The sequence below is a fragment of the Bufo bufo genome, chromosome 5, assembly GCF_905171765.1.
Source record: "Bufo bufo chromosome 5, aBufBuf1.1, whole genome shotgun sequence".
NCBI classification, from domain to species: domain Eukaryota; kingdom Metazoa; phylum Chordata; class Amphibia; order Anura; family Bufonidae; genus Bufo; species Bufo bufo.
Genome location: NC_053393.1, coordinates 488041009 through 488054685, shown reverse-complemented (window position 1 = coordinate 488054685; position 13677 = coordinate 488041009). Strand labels below are relative to the sequence as shown.

Here is a 13677-nt window from a genome sequence, read left to right as displayed (position 1 = left end):
AACTGTTAGTAGAGGGAACTTCTGTAACGGCTCCAAGGAAAAATTGGAGCGCCAAGAGCCTAGTATGTAGTTCCCAGGACGGTACCGGAGGACAGTACAAAGGAACCCAAGAGCCGCTCCATGGAAGAAGTTCCTGACAGGCCCAGAGGGCCTGGGAACGCTGAAAGAGGAAGGACAGGAATGACACTTGATACTTCAAGCAACAGAGTCCCAGCCCCAGGTCCAGGCCGGACTGGAGAAAGACAGAACCATGGAGAAAGGCAGAGTGGGGGAACGCCCAGCTTCCCACAGAACCCCAGGTAAAACCCTAAGTCCTACCACAGATCCTGGACGAAAAACTCGGCTAGAAGCGAACACTAGCGAGCCCACTAGAGTTGCCTGGGCAAGCGGGTGAAAACCCAATGATCAGGCGCAGACCCGTAACACGGGTAGAACAGTCGGTAGAACTGGTCCCGTCGGCCCCCGAGCAAGGTTGTCCCGTATCCCCCCAGAGTGGGGAAGCAGAAGGACAAACGGACAGGAACCGAAGGGTCCGCCCAGCAACCGCCAGGACAAGACAGGCTAAAGCCGAAGCCAATATAGCCACCACAGGAAGACGGACTACAGTTCCGGTGTGGGAGATTTAAAAGACAATCCTGACCAAATGGTAGTCCTCCCAAGTTACCGAGAAGGTGAATCCAAAGCAGAAACATTGCCTAAAATGGAAAAAACGCAATCTGCACCCAGCGGGAGGACAGAAAACGGTAGACCCGGTAACTAGGCACACAGCTAGTACAGCCAGTGTGGACAAGGGAGACTCAAAAGGAACACCAGAACCATCCACATGAACAACCATGCTTTCCCCAGAGGGAAGGGCAGTGAAGGAACAGCCTCTGAAGCGTGGCCGGAACAGACGCCACATCGGAATGATCTGTACCGAGTGGGAGCCAAACAGAGCCGGCGAGAAAAGGCAGGCGAGACAGAGGCCGGTATAACACCCTCCAACCGAAAGGGGGAGTGGGCAACAGAGAGGCCATAGGACAGCTCAAAAGCAGAACACCGCTACACAGAGACGCCCGGTTCACCGCCTCGCAGAAGGCGAATACCCTGAAGAACCCAAGGTGGAGGTCCCCCAGACCTGTATAAGCGAGCACCCAAGAGAAGTTGGGTGACCTTCCCAAGAATAGCGGCCCGAACCTGGTAGCAGATCAGACTGAAGCACCGAGGGCGCCAATCCGGAAAGAATCATACCACACTGCACCCGAAGAGGAGGAAATGGTATTAGGCGAGGGGACCGTAGTCCCGCCAGAGCCAACATAAAATGCGAAGGGCGCTGCAGACAGCGCTCTCGACCATGTGACCACTAGCACAGGGAAACAATGCCGCGGAAGAACAAATGGGCCAACGAAATGAATGAGTACCACCCAGCTCTGTGCAGTAGCGAACAGTAGAGCCCGTCTACTTAAATATAAGGTATTCATTTGTTGTTTATTGGACAACACCTTAGGCTTACACAGATGGACAGAATGATCTCCTTAGAGAATAGTGCAAGGCTTGCGGCAATCATCGTATCCCAAGAGAAAAAGTATGTCGCAGGAGGAAAGGAGGCATACGTACGAGTAGCCCCGTAAGCAGTGAGAAGGCCAACCCACCTACGGGACGAGAAGGAAACAACGCACAAGAACGTCCGCTCACTGCAAAAATATATCACTCAGCGAAGAGGGCCAGCCACAGAGTGCCACAGTATCTACGGGAGTGCAAACTGAAAGGAGTTATGCACAAGACTAGTATGGTATGCGATGGAACGCAAACTGACCGCCCCGAAAAAGGGGGGAAATGTACCTGGCAAACTGCAGTGGGCAAGAATGCAAAGGCCTGCCCCAAAAAGGGGGTGATGCCCAAGGCCGTACCTACGTCAGAGAAGTAGGGCATACCATACTTCGCCCAGAAAGGCGCCATGCACATGGCCACACAGTATCCAGCAGGAACGCAGGAGGTCCACCTAGTGAAAAAGGGGGGCATGCACAGGGCTATCTTAGCATTAAGTGAGTGTGCAACAATTCACCCAACCCGAAATTTCGTGAGAGTGTAACTACTCCGCCAATGAAGGGGAAACATGTGCAAGTCCAGTACAGCACATACAAGGACAGCCTTGAATCTTGTGAGCGTGCAAAATTCCACCCATGGAATGAGGGGTGGTCACGCACAAGGCCAGCACCGTATCCAATGGAAGCGCAAGCGTTCCACCCATGTTAGAGGCCATGCTCAAGGCCAGCAACGTATCTGGTGAGAGTGTAGTATGCCGCCCAGAAAAGGAAGGGGGGGGGGGGGGGGGGGGGGGTCATGCACATGTCCAGCATCGCATCCAGGGAGAATGCGAGCAGTCGGTGAGAAAGTGTGTATGCCACCGAAGGAGGCATGCCCATGGCCGGCAGCGAATCCAGTGAGAGTGCGTACACCGCCCACAGAATGTATGTATGCCGCCACCCGGGAAGGAGGCATACCCAAGGCCGGCAGTGAATCCAATGAGAGTACATCATACCGCCTATGTAAGGTGGTCATGCACATGGCTGACAGTGAATCCAGTGAGAGTGCCGAATGCCGTCCACAGAAGGGAGTCATGCCTATGGCAGGCAGCGAATCCAGTGAGAGTGCCGTGTTCCACCTATGGAAGGGGGGCACGCACATGGCCAGCAGCGAACCCAGTGAGAGTGCCGTGTTCCACCTATGGAAGGGGGTCGTGCACATGGCCAGCATTGTATCCGGAGAAACTGCAGTAGGCCGCCAATGAAAGGGGGATCATGCACAAGGCCAACCCGCAGTTAGGGAGAGTGCAGTATCCCGCCCAGGAGGGGGGTCCTGCACATGGCAGGCACCATAACTGGAGAGGGTGACGAATGTTGCCTACAGAAAAGGCATGCACTTGACCAGCGCCGTAGCGCGGAAAGGGCAAGAAAACCACCTAGAAGGGGAAAAAAAGACCCTGGCAGCGCCGCAGCCGGGGAGCGCGACACCATGCCGCCTATGGAAGGGGGGCATGTATACAGGCAGCACTCTGAGATGAGGCTGCAGCGTCCTGCGCAGCCCACAAGTCATATATATAATAAAAACTTTCTTTTTTTTTTTTTTTTTTTTAACACACAGCCTCACTGAGGCAGAAAAAAATAAAATAAAAGGGGGGGCCACCTACAGGGCACAGATCCACCCATACAGGCTCATCGGAAGCCGGCCTGTACCCAAAGGGTTAACAGGGATCCGGCCTGGGGGGCGGCACTGCGATCCTCTGGGGGCGGGGGAACCTCCAGGCGGGAAGAATTCGCGCCTGGAGAAGTTCCAGCCCCCTCCAACAGAGGCCTGAATTTGCGGCCTAGTAGCGTGAAGCTGGGGCCTAAATTTTTAGCGGCGCCCGGCTGACCGGGGCCGCACAGTATTTAAAAGTACCGGCCGGCCTACGGAGCGGCACATACCGGCCGCGGGTGCCCACCCCGCGGGCCGTAAGAGCCGGGGCCTAAATTTTTAGCGGCGCCCGGATGACCGGGGCCGCACAGTACTTAAAGTACCAGCCGGGCCTACGGAGCGGCACATACCGGCCGCGGGTGCCCACCCCGCGAGCCGGGGACCCGGATAGAGCGGGATCGCGGCCTTGAAGTGGAACACAAGTTTTGTTCCGACGGTCGGCCGGGGCTGTTGAAGCGCTCATTTTGCAGGCCACGGTGCCCACCCAGCTGTCCGGAAGTGAGGACCCTGCACCCGGCAGCCATTTCACCCCTGGAGCGGGCACCTGCCTAGAACAGCGCTCCATATGGCCGGCAGCTACAACCTCCTTTCCCCTGGAACGGTGTCCGTGAGAGTAGGGAGGGTCAGTGGCAGCAAGGCGCGGGCCCTCTGGCCCTGAAGTAGTGGCCGGTAAGAGGGAGGGGGACCCTGAGACCGGGTCTGTGAGGGTGGACGCCTGCATAACCCCTCCATCAGGGGCAGCTAGCTGCGGACCTCCGCAGCTCCCTAGGCATTCTTCTTGTAGGGAGAAGGGTGCCAATGTCCTGGAGGCCAGGAGAGAGGGAGCAGAATGTCGCCCTGCGACAGCCCAGGAGCCAGCCTAGGTCTAGCATGGGCAGAAGGGTCCATAGGCCCAGTATAGGGTCAGGCACGCAGGAGACCGGGGGGGGACGGGGGACGTAGGGCTGGAGAAGCCTCTCTCTCACCATAGTCGTCTTCACCCTCGGTCCGTTCCAGCAGGGTCGCCCCTTCAGCTACTGGCACCGTAGTGGCAGGACGCTGGGAGAGGGACTTGGCGTGCGGGCGACCCTTGCGCTGGCGGGATGTAGGGGAGCGAGGCTGCCCTGATCCACCTTGCCTTCTGTGGGGGAGGCAGCAGTGCGGGTGACCGGCACTGGCGCAGCTCAACCCCGGGAGAACAGAGAGGTCTAGTGCGTCTCTGTTATCCCTGATGATCTGGAACAAAAATAAAATAAAAAAGTAAAAAACTAAAATTGAAACAAGGAGAAAGCAGCCCTGCAGAGCAGGGAGTGTCTTGCCTCCTTGGACACTAAGCAAAAACTGGCAGTCTCTCTCTCCAGGCTGAGGGTATAGCTGTGGAGGAGGGGCTTAACAGTCTTCACTTAGTGTCACGCCTCCTAGGGAGATGAGCTATACCCAAGGTCTTCTGTGTCCCCCAAGGAAACTGGGCGAGAAAATAACACTGTTTTATTGCTTGTGTTGCAGGGGAAATATTCCACCCATAGGGGGCAAAAAAAAAAAAGTGCACATCATCTTAAGCTATAACCACATGACTGAAAATCAAAAAAGGTCAAATAAAAAAGTGTCAGAGAAACAGCACAGAAGTATATATAAAGGTTGTGAAATACATTGCTGCAAAGGTACAAAATAAATTCATATGAATATGTCAGTTTCATAACATAATGTGACATAATGTTACTTTATGTGCGGATACACTCCTCACATTAGATGTACCCCCATTCCATTATTCGGTACAGCTGCACTCCAAGGGATAGTCATCAGCAGGAAAATACCAGGAGAGTCATCTGCATGGACATTATTAAATATAGACAGGAAATATGATAGCATCATACGTGACCTCAGGTCATGCACATGTATCTGCATACGTGGAGATCACTATTGGTAGAAGTAGTTACAGGTGTCCGATTTGACACAATTGGCCGCAGTAGTTACATACACCCTGTATGGACATGTGAGTGTATGGGAGATGTGTGTGTATGGATAGAAGTCACAGATAACGCAATCACATCTTTGTGAAGAGAGGCTGTGCCAAAATGTGAAATACAAACCTAGGTAGCTTAGTACATGGCATGCAAAAAAAACGTGACACCACAACGCAATGCTCGACTTTTTAAACAGACATAACTTCGGATAATAGCTAAGGCAGTACCTCATCTGCAGACAGCTGCTTTAGGCTCCATTCACACGTCCGTAGCGTGTTTTGCGGATCCGCAAAACACGGACACTGCAATGTGCGTTCCGCATTTTGCGGACCGCACATCGCCGGCACTAATAGAATATGCCTAGGATAAATAGGACAGGTTCTATTTTTTTGGGGAACGGAAATGCCCATAGAAATGAATGGGTCCGCTATTCCGTTCCGCAAAATGCGGAACGAAATTGCGGACGTGTGAATGGGCCCTTAAAGTGATTGCCCCTCGTCATTGCAGAGAGAACTGGCTTAGTTCTGTTGGTAAATCTGGTACCAATATAATGGTACCAGACATATCCTGTAATTATACCCAGTACATCAAACTACAAAATGGATATATTCCTCCCTTAACATGAGCGTCGACAAAATGGAAAATGCACGTGAGAAATCTTGGAGGATTGTGTGAGGAACAGACAAGAGCACAGCAAAAAGAGAGGTCTTGAGAGGATCTGAGATGATGTGTGGGGATGTATCTGCAGAGTAGGTCAGAAATGTCGGAAGGGGAATGATTGTGGACGGCCTGTTGCCGTTAGTATTTTGAACTGAATTCACTGAGAAATGGGGAGCCAGTGAAGGGATTGCCAGAAGAGAAATTATGGGAGAGGCAGATTACAGAGTTGAGAATAGATAGGAGGGTCACAACAGTATTAGATAGATGACCACAGAGGAGGATGTTGCAGTAGTCCAGGCGGGAGATATGAGGGCATGCACTAGCATTTTAGTTGACTCAGGATTGAGGAAAGAGTAGATACAGGGGCGTAACGATCGCGGCGTACCAACATGTAATGAAGCGCTGTGACGGGGCCCGGCATGAAGTACAGTGACAATGCCGGGCCCCGTCATGGCGCTCCATTACATGTTTAATATGAGGCAAGGTAGGGGAGGTTTGCGCAGAGGGGGGGACGCGCGCACTCACTCACATACACTCGGCCCGGCAGATCTTGTCACTGTCGGGCTGTCTCCAGATCATCAGTGAAGCAGGAGCTCTAGCGCTCCCTCTGCTGGCCGCACATCGGGCTGCTGGCTGTGGGAGGAGCTCTGAAGGCCCGGGAAACTGCCTTCAGTACAGCCAGCAGCGCGATGTGAGTGTAGCAGCGCAACATCAGGGAAGAGGGTAAGTATGTTTTTTTTCTTATTTTCTTAAAGAGGACCTTTCACAACTGTACAAAATAAAAACTAACTAGATCAGTGGGCAGAGCGGCGCCCAGGGGTCCCCCTGCACTTACTAGTATGTCTGGGCGCCGCTCCGTTCGCCCGGTATAGGCTCCGGTGTCTGCGCTCCCTCTGACTGATTTCTTGTATGAGGCGTGTCTTGCTGCAGCGCTGGCCAATCGCAGCGCACAGCTCGATTGGCCAGCGCTGCAGCAAGACACGCCTCATACAAGAAATCAGAGGGAGCGCAGATACCGGAGCCTATACCGGGCGAACGGAGCGGCGCCCAGACATACTAGTAAGTGCAGGGGGACCCCTGGGCGCCGCTCTGCCCACTGATCTAGTTAGTTTTTATTTTGTACAGTTGTGAAAGGTCCTCTTTAACACTGCAGACTGGGGGCGAAGGGTTGATGGGCACAACTAGAGTGAGGGGGCACAAAAGTGGGCATCTCTACTGAGGGGGCACCTAATCTGCCATAACTACTGTGAGGGGGGCACATATAAAGGCATAACTATGAGGGGGCACATATATCAACTACTGTGAGGGGGGGGCACATAATCTGGCATAACCACTGTGCTGCGAGGGGCACATATGTGGGCATATCTAATGTGAGGGGGGCACATATCTGGCATAACTACTGTGAGGGGGGGGCACATCTAAAGGCATAACTACTGTGAGGAGGGGCACATAATTTGGCATAACCACTGTGAGGGGCACATATGTGGGCATATTTAATGTGAGGGGCACATAATCTGGCATAACCACTGTAGGGGGGCACATATCTGGCCATAACTACTGTGAGGGGGCACATATCTGGCCATAACTACTGTGAGGGGGAACATATCTGGCCACAACCACTGTGAGGGGGAACATATCTGGCCATATCCACTGTGAGGGGCACATATCTGGGCAAATCCACTGTGAGGGTCACATATCTGGGCATATCCACTGTGAGGGGCACATATCGGGCATATCCACTGTGAGGGGCACATATCGGGCATAACTACTGTTAGGGGGCACATATTTGGCATAATTACTGTTAGGGGGCACATATTTGGCATAACTACTGTGAGGGGGCACATATCTGGGCATAACTACTGTGACAGGAACAAAGGTGGGCATAACTGCTGTGAGGGGCCACAAGGACATAACTTTTGTGAAGGGACCACAAGGTGGGCTTAATTACTGTGAAAGGCCACAAGGTGGGCATTAGTACTGTGTGGTAGCACTTAGGGGAAATGTCCTAGATTACCCTGCTATACATTGGCATAGCTCAGTCTTACAGGCCAGCCCAGCGCCCCCTGCTGGTAGTTTCATAGGGGCAGTCACCATCCCTTCCTTAGGTGATTATTCTTTTTTTCTTTATCACCACAGGGACCTTGTTCTGGATCTAGCGGACATCACGCCGACGCCAGCGACACCCTGGATGAGGTAGGACCAGATTTTATTAGGACTGGGTGAGTGTAGCCATGCATTGGGCTTAGGGCTCTTTAACATGAGCGGATCCCTTGCGGGTAATCCGCTGTGTGAGAGAGAGACAAGCCCCGCTCCGGACAGCAGAGACACGGAGCAGTAACATGACTGATAATGCTCTTTGCCTCTCTATGATCGTTTTGCTACAAAATCACGTTGACAACTTTATCTGACTGTGATTTTGTAGTAAAAAGGTCAAAGAGAGGCAGAGAGCATCATCAATCATGTTACTGCTCCGTGTCTCTGCTGTCCGGAATGGGGCTTGGCCCTCATTCACGCAGCGGACTAGCCGCACGGGAAGGAGCCCTTAGTAAGAAAATCTGCCGCTTGGGGGGGGGGGGGGGGCGCAATCCAAAGTTTGCACTGGGGCCCATAACACTCTAGTTACGCCACTGAGTAGATACAAGAGATGTTGAGTTGGAGGAGGAAGGAGAAAAAGGTTTGGATGTGTGGCTTGAAGGACGGGGCAGAATCAAATCACCAGGCAGCGAACTTGTGAGATGGAAGCATGGTTCCGTTAACTGTAATTGATAGGTCTGTTGGGGGGCCTGAGTGATACGGGGGAAAAGATCATGAATTCTGTTTTCTCCATGTTGAGTTTTAAGAAGCAGGAGGAGAGGAATGAAGATATAGCTGGGATTCTGTGCCAGAGAGGTAAATCTGAGTGTCATCAGCATAGGTCTGTGATGGCTAACCTCTGACACTCCAGCTTTGGTAAAACTACGACTCCTAACATGTACACTTGCTTGGCTGTTCTCAGAACTCCATATTAATGAATGGAGTAGTAGGTTCACCACAGCTGGAGTGCCGGAGGTTAGCCATCACTGGCAGAGGTGATATTGAAAGCCATGGGACGATAAGCTATTGAGGGCCAAAGGTAAAAAAAAAATGGAGAAAAGTAGGTGTCCCAGCACAGAGCCTTGAGGGACACCAACAGAGAGAGGGTGTGAGAAGGATGTAGGGTGTAAATGGGACACAATAATGGTTCATTTGGTGATGTACGAGGAGAGGGCCAGGTCTCTCACACAGAATGCATTTTACAGAAGCAAAACAGTATTTTATAGATAATTTACCTGTCAGAGAGTGGACAAGCTCAGATGTCTCTACATCATACAAGTTGGCAGTTCTATCCCATGATGCAGTGACCGCTTGTTTCCCCCCGACCAGCCAGTCAGCAGCTATGACCACTCCCTGGTGGCTTTTAAGTGAGGTTATTGGAACCCGGACAGTAGGACAATCACTGGAAATATCTCCATCGGCATCAAGTTCATCTTTATCTGAAAAATCTACTTCTTCCTCTGCACAAATCTGATGAGAATAAAACAGCACTTTTTTTTATACATTTAAGGATAAAAGAAATGCACTATATTTACACCATATAATCATTTTTCTGTGGATATAAATATTTTATTACTAATGGGGGTATCATCTCAGTATAAGCATGTCTGGCATATGGATCAGCACTGTCCCGACCACCACCCAGGCTGATTCTTTGACAGGAATTACCTGCTGTACTGGTAGTTAACCAGGGTCTGTTACATATTACCCTGTATACACTGATCCTGTCCCTGACCACACAATATACTGTACATACCCAGGACCATGGTGACTTATAAAACGTCCATTTTTGACAATTACTTTTAAAAGTACAAATGAAAGTTTTAATAACCACTGATAATTCAGCAATTCTACTGCTCACTGGACAATCTGCTGCCCAGCATGTGAAACACCATCCCTCCAGAGACAGGTAAAGGAGAAATTCAGGAGGCAGTAGAGATAGGAGTAATGTTATGTGTGACAGGAGAGAGGAGATAATCACATCTCCAGTGTATGGGACATCACACAAGCATAGTCTAGTGACTGCATGTGAGACTGGCTTACAGAAGTATCTCAACGACAGGCATTAAATTAGGTCCATAAGCCCCTATAAATACTTTCTTCTTGTGATCAGCTTATAGCTGAGGGACTCTTCCATTAAATAAAAGAATGGAGAACCCCTTTGTGAGGAATATGGAGTATGATTTCATTCCTCCCATTTGCTCCAGGAGTGGCAGAGGAAATCAAATTCCACAGGGGGGCCCTGCTTCAAAGTGCAGCCATATAGCAGAAAACTCCTAGTAGGCCACATTTGGTTACATTTCACACCTCCATTCAGACAGCACGGACCCTGCAGGAAAACTCATTCCTCAGAACAAAAGCAACTATCAGACATCATGGAACTGGCGATTCATAAGGAATTCTGATTCGCCCGTCCATCACAGGCAAAACCAGATATATATTTGCGACCCTGTGGCCAAGATGGACAGGCTCCTGCTCGTAGTTGGGTGGTAGGATGCCAGGGAAGGGAGATATGGAGATCTCCCTACAGAAACCTAATAACGGTACCATGTGTGGACTCTACCTGTAGCCGGAACCCAGGCGGACCCGTTGGTCCCAGAACCATCTCCCTGTGACCTTCTGGTCTGGAGCTATGGGCCCTAATGGGTTTTGTGGTTCGTTTGGCTGCCAGGATCAGGAGGGAGGGGGGACCCGTCCCAGAGGCAGGGAGGGGCGTGGCAGATTACAGGTGAAAAGAACGATGCAGATAGAGTCCAGCGTCTTTTCTCTGAAGGGGGGTCACGCTGAGCATCATGTTCATGTGACGACAGCCAAGGATTACAGGAACCATTATTTATCAACCCAAAGGACTCATCCATCTGGTAAACTGACTTTTTGCTCTGTTTAAACCTGTTTGTACCATACCACCTGTATTCTGTACATCGGACCACTGTATATATTCTCTGTGTACAGTATATTGTGTCTAATGCGCCCTTAAGGTAATTAAATATATAATTTATTCTTGTGCTGTCCTTGTATCTCGATCAAGAGTCCCCACGTCAGTGTTTCGGCATAGTTATACGCTACCGCGGGTTGGTTTCTCACCCTATATAATCCCATTAGCGGACCGGGCTTACATCAAACAAGAAGCTGGTGGCAGATTACCCGGTCTGAGAAAGTGCTGTTTTACTGGGGCAGTGAAAAGGCTCTCAGCTTGTTGCCTCTCTGTGCCCGCGTGGACAGGAGGCGTCTGTGTAAACTGTATCAAGCTGACCTTACGCGCTTATACGGAGGGAGTAACGTCACTTCTTGGTAACCAGTGACTATACCGTATCTTGCTGGCCCTACGTATTTGACGTCAGTGGGGGTATATTATTCGTCACACCCTTTAATGTGAGTTTTTATACAGCACCAAGAACTGGAACCTGCATTACAAGACTGACACCGACACTAACAAAGCATTAAAATAGAGTTAACCTGAGGCGAGTGTACATTTTATGTTATCTCTCCAGTAGCGCTGGAAAGCACGGCAATTGATCTGATCATATGAAGGATTAAACATTGCTACAATTAAACGCCTGCAGCATCTGATTGCATGATTTCTGTACTGGGCTTACGCTGGTGTCTGTTGATGGTTGCGGAGTGGGTAACTGTACCACGTAGCGCCAGATGTGAGCTGTCTGGTCTCCAGATGCTGTGGAACAAAACAAAAGTAGCGTGACATTAAGGAAAAGCGATTCCCAAGTGTATATTTTTTTTTACTAGATTTCGTGGTGGTGTCATTGCTACATCTCATCATACAGTACATATCACCTAATGTATACAAAGAGGAAACGCTTTAAAAGGAACTATGTGCTTTCCTCTATAAGTGCACCTGTCATGAAGAATAAAAGCTGGATTCACACACACACACCAATATTTAATGTTGGCCATTTACGTACACAGACATTTTGCTATAATCTTAGTCTTCAGCGGCTTTTTTCTTAACACTGTAAAACATAACCTTCCTATTCTCTAAAAATGGAGTGGTCTTTCACATACGGTTTACATGTCACAGAGATGAGCGAACTTGCTATTTGCAAGTTCGGGTTCTGGGTGAATTCCTTTATGGATTCCGTTATCACAGAAAATAATGGAATTCTAAGAACCATTCCATTATAATAGAAGTCTATGGGCAGCATAACGGATCCACCTGGTTTCCTTTATGCAGGAGTCCTGTATAACGGTAACCAGATGGATCCGTTATGCTGCATATAGACTTCTATAATGACGGAATGCCTCTTAAAGGGAACCTGTCATGTGGATATTTGATTATAATCTAACTAATTATATACAATCATTAACTACTAAAAAGTACCTTAGATGTATTCACTTACTGGTGTGACAGATGGTTACCTCATAATATACACACAAAGATGCCAGATGCTAATGAGCTGATTTGAGTCCAGTGTGATGTCATTGAGTCCAGCGTATATTTAATTCAGAGCTATAGCCACTCCCCTGCCCACCTGCTGCTGATTCATATGGAAAATAGCTGTCATTCAGCAGCAGGTGGGCGGGGAGAGTCAGGAGCTCATGAATATTCAGGACTCATCATTATCAGCTGGAGCTTTTCAATACAAGATGTTGGCAGATTGACTGAGTCAATTAAAGAAAGTGACCCAGCATTTTGCTAAGAGAATCAGTCACTTATTTATGTTGCCCTTAGTTAGGACACCATAAAACTGGTGACAGGTTCCCTTTAAAGGCTTTTGTTTGGCATTCCGTCATAGAATTCCGTTATATTCTGTGATAACTGAATCCATAATGGAATTCACCCAGACCCCGAACTTGCAAGCAGCAAGTTCACTCAATCCTAGTTACAAATTATACTTGTAGCGGTGTTTGACAAAAAAGTTTTTAAGCATTGTCACATGAGGTTTCTGGGGGGTACAGATAGATTTCGATCAAATCAACAGGTCATTTGTACACAATGTAGGCGATTGATATTGGTCTAACTGTAGGGCTAGTTAACAAAATTCACTGCGGTTTCTGCCACAGTTTACCAATTTGAATGCTGAGGAACGGCTCGCGGTTTAACTCCATGGAATGGAGCTAAACCGCAAGCGGACACACATCGCAGGTTCAGCTGGAGTCCATTCAGACACTGCACTAAGTCGCGGTCGTGGTGATAAACCGTGTCCGCATTAAGTACAACTAATCGAAAACAAAAGGAGGCATATTCAGAGCTGCTGCCACTAGCTTTTTTTGTCACGGCGCCTGCACCGATTGCAAAAAAAACTCTATATGAATGGTGCTACAGCCGCACATGCAGGTTTTTTTGGTGCAGTTTTTGAACCCCAAACCAGAAATGTATGCAAAAAAGAGAAGTTGTATCTGTCCTTTATACTTTTGCTCCTGATTTTGGCTTCCAAAACAGCATCAAGAAACATCCACTTTGCTGTTATTGTGAACGATGCAGATTTTCCACATGCAATTTTGGAAAGGAAACTCCACACCATTTCCGCTATGTGGAGCAACATTGCTTAAGAGGATTTTAGAGTATGCTCACACAGCGTTTTCAATGTCGATTTTGGTACAGATTCTGCACTGAAAAGCTGCACTGAAGAAAATTGTAATTCAGCTCTATTTATCAACAGGAAAAATGCTTGTGAGTTTGCAGAGTGCTGTTTTTTTTTCTTTTTCAAAATACGTTTTTTAAAACTGCTGCGTTTAAAGAAAAAAGTGACAGATTCACACCCAAAATTCCCATTGAAAAATCACATCAAAAACTGCATCCAAAGAACCACAAGGAATCCTGAAGCTG

General features: G+C 49.2%; 1 protein-coding gene across 1 annotated transcript in view; it reads right to left on the bottom strand.

The window, feature by feature from the left end:
- Nucleotides 1-13677, bottom strand: part of WDR37 (WD repeat domain 37) — a 198847-nt gene that overhangs the window by 50439 nt on the left and 134731 nt on the right. Inside the window, exons 10-11 of the mRNA XM_040434222.1 lie at nucleotides 11489-11565; nucleotides 9128-9362 (exon numbers count right to left, since the gene is read on the bottom strand). Of these exons, the coding sequence (XP_040290156.1) occupies nucleotides 9128-9362; nucleotides 11489-11565 (312 nt within the window). The remainder of the gene's footprint in view (nucleotides 1-9127; nucleotides 9363-11488; nucleotides 11566-13677) is intronic.